At 28.0% G+C, this 16,900-nt stretch overlaps 1 protein-coding gene across 2 annotated transcripts in view; it reads right to left on the bottom strand.

Annotated features, from left to right (window-relative positions):
* Positions 1-3,332: 3,332 nt before the first annotated feature.
* Positions 3,333-16,900, bottom strand: part of LOC135925395 (suppressor of lurcher protein 1-like) — a 41,626-nt gene continuing 28,058 nt past the window's right edge. For both annotated transcript variants that reach the window (XM_065460688.1, XM_065460687.1), the window contains exons 7-13: positions 13,107-13,293; positions 12,690-12,877; positions 12,218-12,256; positions 9,118-9,286; positions 8,513-8,712; positions 3,611-3,719; positions 3,333-3,555 (exon numbers count right to left, since the gene is read on the bottom strand). In XM_065460688.1, the coding sequence (XP_065316760.1) occupies positions 3,616-3,719; positions 8,513-8,712; positions 9,118-9,286; positions 12,218-12,256; positions 12,690-12,877; positions 13,107-13,293 (887 nt within the window). In that variant the 3' untranslated portion in view covers positions 3,333-3,555; positions 3,611-3,615. The remainder of the gene's footprint in view (positions 3,556-3,610; positions 3,720-8,512; positions 8,713-9,117; positions 9,287-12,217; positions 12,257-12,689; positions 12,878-13,106; positions 13,294-16,900) is intronic.

Raw genomic sequence — 16,900 nt, 5'->3', positions numbered from 1 at the left:
AAAAAATTATCAATGGAAGTCTTATGGTTCTAACTAGGACATCTTTGCGACAAATGGATTATATAAAATCGACAAGAACTATCGGTCAGTTTCTGAGAAATATTGGCTTGTGCAACATTTATTATTAATCAATTTAGCTTGAATTGAATTGGTCTTTTTGAATGTAGTCACCACTGTTATAATTTAAAAATGACAATTGCCTTTAGGTGTTTTTCGAGGTTATAGCTACATTGAGGATATATTTTTTTACAGTTTAAATAAATAAATTTCCACCTTTTATTTTACAATTTGAAAATATCTTCAAATTTTGGAAATGGAAAATTTGTATTATTGTTATCAAGAACATTTTAGTCTAGGGTACCTTCCATTTTATTAATATCATAATTGTCTGACTTACATCGATTTGCATATCCATTTGCGATGACTTTTTAATAATTTACACCAGATGATTTAGGTTTATAATACAAATTGAAAATATAAATTTCAAAATTAAATAAATTATAATTAATTATCATTTATTTAAATTATCACTTTTATAGTTACAGCGCTACTTAGCTACTTTCAAAAAAAGGAGCGCAAAAAAATTTGAGAAAAAGTAGCGCGCTACTTGTAGCGAGATTTAACAACTGCTCAATTTGGACAATTTTTAAAAAGGTTTTATTTAAAAATTTTAGGCCAATAGTAAATTATCCAGGATTGATTGCCCACCGACGAACAGCCAAAAGGTTTGAGACATCTATTGTTGAACTTATAGTAATATTTTATCTAAAATTTTGATTTACCATTTTTTGAAATTAACTAAATTGAACCATTTATCAATAATAGGGATGTACCGATATTTTTATCGGATCGGTCCGATATTTTACCCATTTTAAATATCGGTTAACGGCCAATACTATAACATTTTCCGATCCGATAAAATATGGCGTTTACAAAAATAAAATGTTTTTAAAAAAAGTTATATCTAAAATCATTTATTTTTATAAATAAGATCGAAATCCATTTTTATATTTATTTCTTTAATAATAATAATTACTTAATAAACATTCTGCCATACTGTTAATTTTTTTGCGTATTCTGTTTATTAAAGTGTGCGATAATTTCTTCAGAATCTCTTTTTAGTGAAGCTGGTGATATTGACAGTTACCATCGCCGCAAGCTTACCTCTGATAAATTTGAAATTCTGGTATTTCTAAAAAGAAATCTTCGATATATTAATATTAAATATTATTTTACATATTTATTTCAAATTTCATAATATTTGTTTATTACTTATTTTTGTATATAGATTAATGTTATTACTTATTATATAAAAGTAATTTAACAATAAAAATATTTTATATACTTTTAGAATTGCAATTTGAATTGAATATAAACTAACTGATCATTATAATATATTTAAATGACATAAGTTTTGGTATAGTTAGATTATAGATGTTATAAAAAGTATATTAAAAATTAAAACCATTAGTATCTTTACAGAATACAAAATTAGATATGATATAGGATCGGTAATCGGCCGTTATCACTTTAATATTGGATCGGATCAGCCTCCAAAAAGTGGTATCGGTGCACCCCTAATCAATATTATATTCAGCCATAAAAAATGCCCATATTTTAAATAAAATGATTTACTTTTGGGGAAAAAATATTAAAATATTGCATATCAATTATGTGACATGATAAAAATGTTTCGCACTCTAGATGTATATATAAAGAGTTATGCTAGGTGGTTTTCCTCAAATCCATTGTATTGGATATTTAAAAATAAGAAAACATGATAGGCTCTTCACCCTTTTCTGAATAAGCCACACGCATATGTAACCGTAATAGTCATAGGACTTAGGCTAAATAAAAAGAGTTGGGCAAAACAAAAGTCTATACCCGAGAATTGTGCAAATCTTTAATAATCTGGCGGGGTAGGGGAAGGGCTGATTTTAATTGTCTATGGTAAATAAGAAAATTCTGCAGGTGTTAATGTTAGCGAAATGAATAATTAAAAAGTCTTTTCATATTGACCATCTAAAACATATATAATTAAATAATTAATAACTTCTTAATCTAGCTATTCCATTGAAATTCCCAATACATTAACATTTTAATCTTGCTATTCCATTAAAATTCCCAATTCTTGTAATTATGTTAGATTGGATTGGTGAAAAATTTATGAACTAGCACAGCCCTAGAAATAAATATGGAGTTTAGTATACCAAAAAATTTGTGAATTAATGCAGAAGATGAAATTAATTGCTAACAACCATTCATCGCCAAATTTAAAATTTAAAATAATTTGGCTAGAACATGTTCTATGAATCATTGATAAGAGGCACTCAATGGAATGAGATAATAAGGGAATATCCTAAGCTTTCTAGAATATGGATTTGGGGCTAACAATTTCTCAAGTTTGAGTAGAATCTATAATATTAGGATCATGACTGGTATGTATTAAAATTGAACTGTTGTTGAAGAGAAAAGCCCAAAAGTGAGATGGGTGAAGGGTAGAAAGCAATCCCATCATTTTTACATGATATAAAGGCTGGATAAATTAAAATGTTTTATAATATTTCTAAGAATGATTCGTGATTTTTCCTCAAATTCCTTCCATATCAATGAATAAAACTTCCAAATTATATTTTTTTGATTATCTACTTTCTATCCACGTTCTATGTGGTATTTTCTTTTAAATTTTTATATCTTAAGATCTCTTTTAAATTATGATATTGCTATCGCATTACTTTTTCTACAAATTAATATATCTTATTTTTATATTACACATTTTAAAAAAATATATAATATAACTAAGATAGGGAAAACATGTTATTTCCGAACTGGGTGTCTTGATGCATTACCCCAATTTAAAGTTTTTAAGTGAATATTTGCTCATTCATTAATTACCCAGATTTTAAAAAAACCTTAATTATGAGCTTTGTGGCACATTCTTGGTGGTGTATATAACAATATTTTTTAGTTGAATATTTAGCTTTTTTGACTTTAATTTTATTCCACCCAAAATCTAATAATATTGGCATAACCCTAATTTTCTGTAAAATCAGATTTACTATGTTTTTAATTTCATAAATAATCGGAAATCTATTATTCATAATTGGTTTCGTGATTTAGATAGAAAATGACTAGAAAACAATTTTTGTAATGCTGCCAGGAAAATATTATATAAAATATATAAGATAATTCTATCTAATATGTCAAAATCTTAATTAACAAACATTTCTCAGCTAGAAGTTATTACCCATCCTCCTCCCCTTAGAAACGCCAATGTTTATTAAATAAAACTTTTCTACTTTTCAGACATTTATTTCATTCAAATTCAGAGGTATAGGGTATAATACATAGAAATCATGTTGAAACTATTTTTTATAAAATTCGAAATAAATTATTATATTGCATTTTATTGACTGAATGTATTTTTACAAAAATAAATACTAAATAAATTACAGATTATAATATTTAATTTATGATTGGATTAATTTGTAAGTTTTCTTGATCATGAATCATTTTTCTGGAAGACTGCTCCGTGGAGATTCTTTGAGGATTTTCCTATAATTATGAATTATTTTATTAGCAAAATTTATACTAATATATAGAATTGTACATGTTTTAAGGGATGGATAAAAGGGCATATAGCATCAACAACAACGTTAGTAAGTGAGGTGGCAAAGTGATTTTTGCATCATTTGGATAATTGTAATGGATTTTGTTTTCTGAATAAAAAATTAAATAAAATATATATATATAATATTTAAAAAAACATCAAAATTATTGTAGGTAAATTAATATTTTTAAATAATTTGAGTAGAAAAGAACAAGGGTCACTTACGCGTCTATAAAATATCGCCAGCTATGTCAAATAGTAACTAACTAAAATGTATCTTATCTAAATTCTATTAAATTTTTTAAATGTATTTCAATTTTTCAAATATAAAAATCAAAGCACATTAAATTAAGTAACAGAGCATATGAGACTACCGTGTATTCGGTTATATAAACAAATAATATTATATTAGTAGTTTAGATTTAGGAGTTGAGATCTAATTTGGCAGCAGCAATTGTCAGAAAGCTTAGTTAGTTGCTAGCTAATAAAGCATCGACCGGCGGTGCATATTCTAAAAATTTTACTAATTTCTAATCAATGTATCAATTTTTATATAATTTTATTTTGGGAATCATTGGTTATATAATGATTTTAAATCTTTTCCATGTATTGGTGTATTCTTCGTTCTTCGAAAATAAATTTATAATTAAAGGATTATCCTTGTTACATCAGAGTGGCATCACTAATATTTTATCGATTATAAATAAATTAGAAATTAAATTTAGCTAAAAGGATTTTTGATATCCATATGATGGATATTGGTGAAATGGGAATTTCAATGGAATAGAAAGATTAAAAAGTTTTTTTTAATTATATTGTTTTAGATATGGATAACAAGACTTTAAATTTATTCATAAAGCTAACATCAACACTAACAAAATTTTCTTATTTAACATTGAAAATTAAAATCAGACTTTCTCCTATCCTATAAAGTAATTGAATATATGCGAAATTCTCTGGTATAGGCTTTTGATTTGCCCAAATCTTTATCTTAGCCTATGGTTTACAATTCTCGGACTGTTTTGCCTACAACTACGTGCGAATGGCCCATAAATGTGTAGTTTAAATTTTTTTTACCCAACTTAATTTATTCAGTTAGATAGAGATGAGGAATACCTAACGCAGCTTTATTGAACCTTCAACGATATAAGGCAAAAACGCTATAAATCACATGTCAGATAATTCATTTAAATTATAGCTGTCATTTTTCATAATTTTTATAAAGTAATCTCAATAAGAAATATTTATGAAGATTTTTAAAAATTTAATTATTACATAATAAAACTAAAATTAACCAAAAATTAATAAAAAAAATATCAAGAAAGGTTTTATAATCTTTGACAATAATACTCTGAGTAAGTGGATATTGAAACTAGAATTAAGCTAGGAGCTATATATCCCTTTTCTAATTTTTCCAAGTTTCGAGTTCCATTTCCCTGGTTATAATATATTTTTTATATCATAATCTTATTCTATATTTATGTTTAGCAATAAATCTTCAAGCAGATTATAATGGCGGCACCGTGGAGAGAGCCAGCGGTGCCAATTGCTATATTGAGAGCTGTTTTTAACAGAAATAAATTATAAATAGAAAAAAATAATCGGCCCTAATATCGAAATTGATAGGCGTAGAATTAAAGGGTACAATGGCCCCAAATTACTATACAACTAAGCTCTCAAAATAGGAACAATTGTTTAGATGTTTAAATACAGAAAGAAATATATTATATCCTTTATTTATATAAATCTTTAGGGAAACACCGTGATTTTTTTTGGGTTGATTTAAATTTATAGGATGATTTTAACTGCTTCTCAACTGTATATAATGACGATTAATCCATTTTATACATTAAATAAATGAAACTAATCAATCTTAACTGCCATTTTGGCTCATAGATCTTAATATATTTAATAATTTCTGGCCATAATCAAATTATGGTTTATTTAAAAAATTACGGTATTTTCCTGCTATTAAATAACAAGTCCTCGATGACATAAATCTTATTAACAAATATAGTAAATAGATATTTACAAAATTAGGTTGGGTCCTCTAGCGGGACCCAACCCATTTTGCGGGCCGGTTCATTTTTTAAAAAAATAATTCGAGCCGGACCTTTTTAAATAGACATATGAATCAATTTTGTTAAATAAAATAGATATAAAATTTTTGCAAGAAATGAGGCACCTTTATTTTTTTATTTGTATAGTATTTTTTTCAATTAAAAAAATATTTAATTATTGAAACTAGGAGCCATATATTCTGTATTTAAATAAATTAGAGCCAGGTCGGGTGGACAAATGATTTATATTTTGGCTGGACTCTTCGGCGGCATAAAAAATGTCATTGGGCGGGAGAAATTTTCAATCTCGGGCCTGGCCATGCTTGAAACATTAACGATGTAGATCATTAATAGTAATATAGAATTAAAAATATACCTACATATTACTATAAGAACAAAAAAGATGTAGTATAAAGTCAGTATTTTACTAACAAAAAAATAAGTATTTATTTGAATAAAAGGTACATGTTTCTTACTAACCACATAAGAGTTTATTTTTAGGCCCCAGTCCTCAGATTAAAGAAAATTTAGTCTGGGACTTGGCCTGATGTATAATTGTAATTATAAAATATTTCTTAATTAAAAATTTCCTAATTGGCTAAAGGTATATATTTTTTAACGTATTAAAAATAAAAAATATATGCTTTACTAATGGTGATTTCAAATATATAAATATTTTTCATTTCTGATATAAAAAAAATTATTCCAAATTATTGCTCAAATATAAAATTTTTTAAATAAGAAATATAGGTTTGTCAATTTTTTCCAGGGATCCAAACTGAAACGAATATCGGTTCGGATTCGGATACACATAACAGTTCAAGGTTCAGGTTGGTGATTCGTCAAATATATCAAATATATCGCGTTTCGGTTCGAACTATTGCTACAAACCGGTTTGAACACTTTTGTATTCAAACCTAACAATTTTCGAATTATGTAATAGGGAAAATAATAGTTTTATTTGATCATTAATTTAAAAACACAAGCTAGCATGTATCCTTAAAACACTATCCTTCTTAATTTATACCATTATGGGGGGAGGGCACTATTAGGTAAAATTTTCCTCCATAATTTATATTTGATAAATATAAAAATAAATATCAATGATTAATTTTAATATGAACAATATTTTACTTTTTTTACTTAAATTTTTTTTATTAAGCCACACAATGAATATATTTTCAAAATTCATCCCACTCAAATTACATCTATAAGGAAATAGCTTATAAATTTAATTGTTGAAAAACATCTTTCCATAGTCCACACTAACTCTGGTAGCATGCACTGCCAATATGATATCAAATTTGATATGTGATTTATAATAATATTTTGGATTTAATTTTTCTCTAAGCCTTATAATTTATAAGCTTAGAGGAAAATGTTGTTAAATGACAATTTACTAAAGTTTACAAAAATTATTACCTACACTTATCAATCAGATTCATAATAATCTTTAAAATAATTAGAATATAATTGAAATTTTTTCAATTATACTAATAATAACTTACATATTATTTTATAAGCATAAAATCATGAGTCTCGAACCGGTTCAGAGGCATTTTATCGGTTCGGTTCAGGTTGATGGCATAGCTCAATTTTTTGAAGCAATGGTTAAGGTTCGGTTCAGTGTTCGATAATAAAATACCCCTTTTGAAAGAATTGTTTAGCGAGTTTAACGCCGTAATCGGTTCAGTTTGGATCCCTGTTGAGTGAGTTTTTCCCAAAACTAACACTATATCGATACTACCAAGTCATGCATATCAAATGAAAATTTTAAAATGCAGTGATTATCAAAAAATTAATAAGAAAATTTTTTATAAATTTATTTTTTATCGCTCTATTATACTGTATTCATAATTATATGCTCAAAATAGGCCTATAATTTTTTATCATAACATAATATATTGTTTTAAAAAATATAATAAAAGTATTTATACTAGAGATTAAATTTTAAAAAACATCATAAGACTTTGAAAGCATAAACGCGTCCATTGAAATCGAACGTATTCTTTTTAATTTATACCATTATGGGCGTGGACGCGGTCGACTATTATCGGTGAGCGTTTTACGCGTCCATAATTTTTATTTGATATATTAATACGCGTTTAATGTTGTAGGCCTTTGGCTGCTGTTATATTTATATAAAAAAAATTTTGGTTTTCAACTTTCTTTTATAAAAATGCTTTTTTTCTAAAAATTTTCAATTATAGTCACATTATTTTCAAAAATTATTAACTTTTTATTTTTCTTTCAAATTCTAATTTATAATGATTATATTGTATACATTTTTGGGGAGAGGGAGTAGAGGATGGTGTTGGAGAGGGAGTAGAGGATGGTGTTAAGTTAATTTTTTAAAAACGTACGTTATAAATGATTTAAAGTTTCAAAGTGTGTTAATAGCTGGGTTATAAATTAGTTCTGAATTGGCAAAACTCCTACGAGATACATAATATATAGTCTAATATTTTTTTTCTGTCAGCATTTGTATATTGTATTAAGTAAATCATACAATTAATTTTGATTTAGTTAACTATAAATGTAACAATTAAATTTGATTAGCTGTAACCTAGTCCTACAATTCAAGTAAGAAAACTATGCTGTAATTATTTACTTTTTGGACAAAGTAAATAGCTTTGGAAAAATACTTTAACACTAAAAAAAGTATATTGTATGTAATATGTATGAATGATATATTGTAAATAAAAAATGAAATAACCATAGCAAACATAGTACCACATTTCTTATTTTAATTTTAATACTCCTTATTTTAAAAAAATTTTATAATATTCTAAAAATGAAGATTTAGCAGCGTTGTTTTACAATAATAAAATATTTTTCATACCCATAGGTTGAAAGAATTGATAGTGGGCCTCGAAGCCCGTTGCATCGAACAAGGAGTTGCTTTTGAAAGTTATTCTGAAAAAATTATTGTCTGATTCTATAGTGGTTGGTTTATTGCCTCCGCAATACCTTGGAAATTTTCGATCAACGGATCTGTAATTTGATAGCTCTAAATAATCGCTCTCCGAATTGCCTATGCATCTAAAACATAATGTGTTAATGAAATTATAACCAATGAATTTCTAACTTGTTTTATGTTTTATTTAAGGATCCTATACACATAATACATAGATAGAATTTAATTTGTCTAAATAAGATTTTGAAATTGTGAAGCTTTCATTGATTAAATTTTTCAAGCGATTTCCTTTCTATTAAATATTTTATGAGTAAGGGGAGACCGGAGTTAATTTTTTTCTCTAAGATCTCAACTCAATAATTATGGTGCATAGGCGCCTAAAATTTTGTATTTTTCAGAAATAATTAATTGTCTTATTCCCGCCATTTAAAAAAAAAATCATTTTAAATATTATAATAGAAGATTAGTTGAGGAGATATAATTAGGCTATTTAATAAATAATTTTAGAATTTCAATCAAAAAATAATTACGGATATATGCCTTCGACGTTAAAATACAAAAAGATGATCCTGACTTTTTCTTCCGGGGAACCGTAAAACAAATAATAACATTCCGTATCCCTAGGATACAAGCCGGGGAAATTGGGACTACTGAAGGTACCATTATTAACTTCCAAACTATTGAATTCAAACGCGCAATCTAAAAAAATTTTCAGTGTAAGCTATTATACAAAATTATATTTGTGGTATAGAAGTTGACATTTAATATAGTCATATGATGTTTATCAAAATCATATTAACAAAAATATAGTTATCCTTTAGCTTATTTATTTATTATCATCATTATTAATTTTTATTTTAATTAAAAATGAAAATCTTAAAAATAAACAAATTAAGAAACTAGTATGTAAGTTAATTGTGCTACCAAAAAAGGAACTATAATTATATTTCAAAAGGTACCGATGCCCCTGTCTTTGTAAAGTGTTTATATTTGTGTGACGAAAGTCACTATGTTTTTTAAAAAAATCATTATGCGACTAAAAAAAGGCTATATAATAGCAAAGTGTAAAAAGGTTACATAATAGACATTTTTTACTGTAATATACAAATATAAAACTTTGTAAATCGTTCTTAGACGTTAAATTTTAACAATAACCGCAATTAAATAAATTTATTAAATTACTATATACATGTGATGAAAAGATTATAAAATAAAATGGGTAAATATGTCCTTTGTTTTCTCTTATGTGTAAACAATGAAAAAGTATGATTTCACATTTCATTTTACAATAATATGATATTATTATATACCTAACCCTCCATGGACCGATCCACTTGGATAAATATTTTCTCGGACTCGTTACCTTTTTTTTAAAATTTATTTTGGAATGGGTTGGATCTCCAAAAATTTTAATTTTTTTTCCTAATGTTTTATATGAAAATTATTTTCAAAAATGACCACAAAATTGTTTATTATTCTTAAAAGCTTATAAATTTTAGAATTTCGTTGAAACATTGACGTGCGCAGAGGGGGGGGCAGGGATACAAATCCCCCCCCCCCTCCAAAGCCAAAAAATGCAGATGCCGGATTATATTTTTCAGAAATATTATTGTTAATATTAAATTATATTTGTTAATATTTATTCCCATCTCATATATATTATATATATATATATAATTGCATTTATTTATCACATTCATCTACTAAGTTATTTTATCAATTAATTTCGATTTCAAGTTTTCCTTGGCGTAATTTATCTATTATTTTCAAATTTTAGTGGCGTAATATTTATCTAAATTTCTAGTCAAATAATAATTATCTCTGAAACTCCTTGTCCAACAGGGAGAAGGAAATTGTAGTCCAACGAGATCGAGTCTCCGCCATCAAGCAGTAACAGCTTTTATGGAGTAGAAGAGCCGGTTATTAATGCTATTACTGAAATATCACAATGGCTTGAAAGAAATATTTCCTCTGAAGCAAGAAAATTATTGGATTCAATACTTATTCCAAATTTTTTTTCTCGTTAGAATGTATTATTTAATTATACAACTATTTTATGTAATACTTTTCAAAAACATAACATTGACTTGATTAAGATGAGAATAGCGGAGAGCATTTTATTAGAACTCAAGGAAATTAAAGCTAATGTTGATGAAGAATTTCATATTTATATGTTATTGTTGAGTCAAAAGCAGAGCTATAAGTGTTTAATATTTGTCCCCCTCGACTTGCAGCAAGCAAGCTCATCATCAAAACATTAATATAGGATCAGTAGAAGAGTATTATAAAACAAATGTCCCTTCTACCAACCTTTTTCATATGGTGATAGAAAAAAAATATAAATATTTGTTAGATTTTTATCAAGAAGATGTTAAAATATCTTATGATGCCTTATTAGCTGAATAACTATGATTAAAGGATTAGATGGTTGATACAGACCCAAAAAATGCTATGGATGCTTTGCATTATTTCAAATACATTTTAGATTATACTCCCAATGTATTAAAATGGTTATATATATTAGCAGCTCTTTAGTAAACCAATGAGAGAACATTTTCTTTAAGAAGAATAACAGAGCCTTGCAGAAGTACCATTTGCAGGACACGGCCCAGATTTTTTTTTAAATTTTTTCCGGCCCGGGTTTTTTTTAAAAAAATTTCAGGCCCGGCCCGGCTTTTTTCAGGCCCGGCCCGAATTTTTTAACAATATTTATTTTTGATTTTTATAGCTAATAATGGCGATTTCAAATATTTGGTTTTAAAATATACAGCTCGGCCCAGATATTTTTTCTAAAAAAATTTTCAGGCCGCTCGGGTGTTTTTTTTAAAAAAATTACGGGCCCGGCCCGGGTATATTTAAAAAAAATTAAAATACGGTCCGGCTCGGGGGCCTGGCCTGCAAGTCTGTGAAAAACATACCTATGAAATACAACATCTGAAAGTAGATTGAATGATTTGGATCTTTTGAATATTCATAGGCATTTAACGCAAAGCAAGGATAGATAATTGAAAAATTAGCTCAAAACATACAAAATACAATTTTTCCTAAGAAATTTTTTATGTATTTAATTTATATTTCCAACATTTAAATTTCTTTATATATTTTGAAAGCTCAAAAAATTCAAATTTCAATTTTGGGTCATTTAAGTGGTTCATATCGTGGGTTATATTCACTTTATATTTTATAATTCACATTTATTTTATAGTTTTTCAATGCCGGTTTATATATATAATTTTTTTAATTTACATTAGTTTAAAATTGTGTATTAGAAAAGTTATTAGTCCTAATAAATTTATGCTTAGTATTTATAATTAACAATAATATTTCTTTAAAAATTTTATTATCCCCCCCCTTCCCCAACCTAATTCCTGCGTACGCGCCTGCGTTGAAATATCATTCATTAGCAGTAAATGAGGATGAGACCGAACTTTAAATAATAAAATTTCAAAATATTATTTTTGTTTATTTATTTGTTCACAATAATTTACGTCTTAAATGTCATAATTAAGAATAATATAATTCTACCCTTTTATTGTAAAATAACTTGAAAAAAAAATCAAATCCTTTCATTTCACTGTATAATCATTTTTATAAATTGAAAAATAAAAATTATAAGATGGTGTTTTTTACCATAGCTCTTATCCTGCTTACCCGTCTTCATGCCAAAATCTATAAATTAATATATATAAAATAATCAATAACCATAAATATTTATTTTTGATTATCATTTTAAGGCAATGATGGTAAATTAATAAAAAGCCTAAACATAAAAAATGCGTCATTTTTAGATTTCGATTTTAACAATTAAAAATACATATATGTATCAAAACTCAGTTTCATTTTTAGAGGTTGGGTCAAAAATGTTAATTAAATTAGTTAGATTTTCGGCATAGCAAAAGTGGACATTTCGAAACCTCGTCTGATTTCCCGTAAAATTAGTAATTTTTTAATGCCACCCTGAATATTAGCAGATAGTGGGTAGCCTACATTTTAAGATGCAGGCCGCGAAAACAAAATTTAAAAAAGGCCAGTGACTATTAAATGGGTATATTTCTGCAAGCCACAAATCAAAACCTCAAATTAAACAATATAAATTGAAAACTCGTGATAAAAGCGTAATCGAATTTGAATCCCCTAACATCTCCGCTCGTGAAACCTCTGAAATCCATATTTAAGGTATGACCACTGGACATGATAGAAGGAGGAACAGAATTCCCGCAAAATTCTTCTATAACTGATTGTTGGTCATTTGTTTTCGTGGCTATTTCTAAAACGTCGACGTCTAAACAACTACATCGATATTTTATTTATTATATGTAATAGTTTTATTTGAGAACCTTAAAAAAAAGAATGGAATATAAATTATTAATATTGGAAATTCGATGAACCATTTGATAGACCTTTATTTTGTAGAAAGAAATTGATATACCCCTTCCTTATAATCTTACAGAAATCGAATTATGATACTGAACTTGATTCAATCGTATTTAATATAAAATATTTATTTATTTGTATTTACTGATTGGAGTCATTTAAAGGGTGAAAGAGATCAAAGTCCAAAAATTTAATTTGCACCCGTTCCTTACCTTTCCCTATAAAATTGTATATGCATTGCATTCTTGGTTGGTATGGCTTTGGGTAATTTGGACTTGAGATTGTACCCGTCTGGGAAATGATGCTGCTAATTGTCTTGTCGCAAGTCATGCCTAAATGATATATTTATGTGTATATACGAAGGGAAAAATTGTTTTAGAAAATTTTAATAACTCAAAATCATAAAGCAATACCGTAATTTTTTTAAAAAAAGGAATATCGTAATTTCAATTTTTTATTTTATCAATTTAAAATATTTGGTATGTTATTTGAAGTTAAAAGCATGCTCCCTATAAAATTTCTTTTAATGGAATGAGTGTGCTAAAGCGTTAAGTGTAAGGGTTCAAGAATAAAGGACGGTCAGATAATTGCACTCTGAAAGAAGTGATTAACGCAGTTTGCAATAATAGGCCCATCCCAGTTCTTCTGCTTATTCGTTTCTGGAAATGGGTGATCAGCCATAATTCGTGATATCCACTCGATAATAGCACAATTATAGGAAGGGCCAGGTTTTATCAAATGGGAATTTACAACATTTTTTGCAGTTAAAAGACAACTGGATCTGAAGGCAGTTAAGGCAAGATCTGATACCAACCACCCATCTTGGTGGGTAAAGAGGCTTGATCACGCTATTTCATCGAATTTAATTTAAAATATTTTCAATTAGGACTGTAATTCCATTATCATAAACCTCGAGAGGTATGGGATATTTAAAAATGGGAATTGATCGAAGCGCCTATAGGATTCGAGGAATATTGAAAAAAAATTTCTAGAGGAAAAAGGATTTATTGGAGGGAAGAAAGGAAAATAAATCAGCCAACTCAAAAAGTGTTTCAAGTGTGGAATGTAGGAAGGAAGATATTGCTGTGTATCCCCCAACAAGAGCACCTAAATTATTTAGTTCCTCAAGAGTGGGCAGTTTGAAATGGTGTGAATTAGGTTCAATTGATTTGATAGAAATGAATTTGAATTTCTCAGGGTTGATAGAGAGTCCAATAACCGTCCCAGCCTTCTTGATTAAATTCACTGCTTTATTGACCTCGTCATTGGAACCACCATGGTTACCATCATTAATATACCAGGCATGCAAGGATATTGAACACGTCGAGTTAATGGATTTAAAGATGATACCTAAACAGAAAAATAAAAAAACCTAGAGGATCACCCTGGTATGCCCTCAATGGATGAAATTTTATAAATATCAAATTGCAGGGTGGAAGGCAGATGTAACAAGAATGAAAACATTTTGTGTAACCGGAGGACGGGGAAAAGAGTTCAAGAGGAACTCTGGAAGAAATTCCGTAAAAGTGTATTATAGGCATTGGGGAATTCAATTTTGACTAAAGACTCATTGGTGGGCTGATTTTCTAAATGTATTCTAGTCAAATGTACAACAGCTTTAGAGCCACCAGGGATCCCAACACCAAGTTGGAAAGGGCTTAGGAGACATGAAGCTTCATGCTTTATTCGAGAAGATATCATCTTGGCAACTAAGCGGCGAAAGATAGAACCCATTGCAATTGGTCTATCATTATTGGGCTTTTGAATTGCAATTAGCCTAGCACCGAAGAGGAATGGAGAAACAAAGCTCTGTACTTCACCTTTTAAAATTTTATTGCAAAGTTTGTTATTTTAGTAAAAATGGGAGTTTGTGAGCATATTGCCTTGGAGAAATATAGGGCGGATGCCATCACGACCATGGACAGAATCTCAATGAAAGGAAAGGATAGCTTTCCTCACTTCTTCAGAAGCAAATTTGAGAAGCACATGTTGAGTGAGGTTGTGGAGATATTGGGATAATAGTTGCAGTAGGGTGTTTTTAACAGAGCTTAATATATGTATCTTTGGAGAATCTGAGTGTACCTTTTATGTTGCGATTGTCAATTTTCTTGTAGAACAAATTGGCCTTCATCTCATTCAGTGAGGGTTTTCTTTTGTTTTTGATAAGCAATGGCATCCTGTATTCATGGAGATGAGGGGCAACATTCGATACAGCTTCCTTAATTTGCTGGGTAGGGGATTGATGTGAAGTTTTGTCGGCCATCCTGAAGGTATTATATCCATAGAAAAGGAATTTTAGCCATTCATGATGATAGAAAATCAGCGAAAGATTTAGCAACTAGCAATCTTGCACCTTTGGGGATCCTTGAAATGATATTTAGTTTGGAATGGCAAGAAAAAAAAATCTGAGAAGCAGGAATTTGAATTGTGTAAAGGTTTTCTGGAGTAATAATTTATTGACTGATAAGAGACAGTGGAGCAAAGCCAGAATGTGGATATCTGACTGAAGGTTGTCCATGAACTTGTAAGCATCCATCTTTTCTAATTTGTACTAATTTCAGACATGAAGGATAGATTTGTGAAGAAGACATAAAGAGAAATAAATAAATAAAAAGGGGTAAGAAAAAATTTTTGAACAATAAAGCAGAATATTAGAAGATATAACTTCAGGTTATGGAACAGCGCTTGTAATGACCTGAACGGTGGTGACTACCACAATGATGGGCACAAGTCAGCAAAAAAAACTGTATACAAATGAATAACTCTAAATTTACCCATTAAGGCATATATCATTGGTATGCTTTACTGTACACAATAAGTCGCGCAACTGAATAACGAATGCAAAATATAAGTGATACTGATATGCTCAGAATACAAGGTTTTAATTAAATAATAATAATAAATTTTTGAAAAAGTTCAGAGTTCATCGCGAATGGATTAAGAAAAATAAAATAGCACGATAAATAAAGCTGAATTTCGAATGCAACTGAAGGCACAACGTATGCACAATATCACAAATAAGTATTCAATGAATTGATGTACTCAGTACAATAGGTTTTTTAAAATAATTTTAAAAAGCCGTTGAAAAAGTTCAAAGTTCATCGCGAATGGATTAGGTATAAAATAATAGCGGATAAAAAAAGCGGAATAGCAAATGCAAAAAATAAAAGATCAATGATTGAATAGGAGGGTAAACGAATGCATAATACCATCAATAAAAATCGCATGAATTAATATGCTCAGTATAAGAGGTTTTTTAACTTAATTAAATTCCTTTTTTTAAAAAAATATTAAAACGTAATGTGCTACCTAAAATATTTATTTTTGAAAAAGGAAATTCTTCCTAAATTTGGAAGCGGAACCGAGATGATGTTGGAATTTGGAAACTCTGAAAAAAACCCGAATCAGGCCGACTAGAACCATCTAATAATATATATTTTTAAAAAAAGCAAACCAAAAGCTCTCTTTTACAAAAATCCTGGATACGCTTATGAGGGAGCATCCTTATATTAAAAAATTAGCAATTAATTTATTAAAGGTTATAAAAATTTATATTGTTTTTTATATTTTTACCCGTATATTTTATGGGAATATCAGAATAATTTAATGAAAGTGATTGATCTTTATCATTTGTTAAAACAAAATTAGGATTGAACGAATAAAATATAATATGCAGTAGTAAACTAATTGGGATAACTGATTTGAAGTATTCAAGATGCATCTAAGGTTTAGAATTGTTTGGATTGGAATGCCAGTGCGTTTTAACAAATTAATATTCCCTTATTTATTTCTTCTTTTTGTAGTTTATATAATTTATATTTTATTTTTAAATCCTGCAAAATAAAAACGAATTTTTTTTATATCCATTTTATTTATCCCATTATATCGTCTTCTAAACATAATATACTATTAAAACAACACACACATAATGTATAAAAA

The sequence above is a fragment of the Gordionus sp. m RMFG-2023 genome, chromosome 2 (assembly GCF_954871325.1).
Source record: "Gordionus sp. m RMFG-2023 chromosome 2, tfGorSpeb1-WG-v2, whole genome shotgun sequence".
In the NCBI taxonomy this organism is placed as follows: domain Eukaryota; kingdom Metazoa; phylum Nematomorpha; class Gordioida; order Chordodea; family Parachordodidae; genus Gordionus; species Gordionus sp. m RMFG-2023.
Note: the sequence above shows the minus strand (reverse complement) of the source record. Positions and strands in the feature narration are given on the sequence as shown.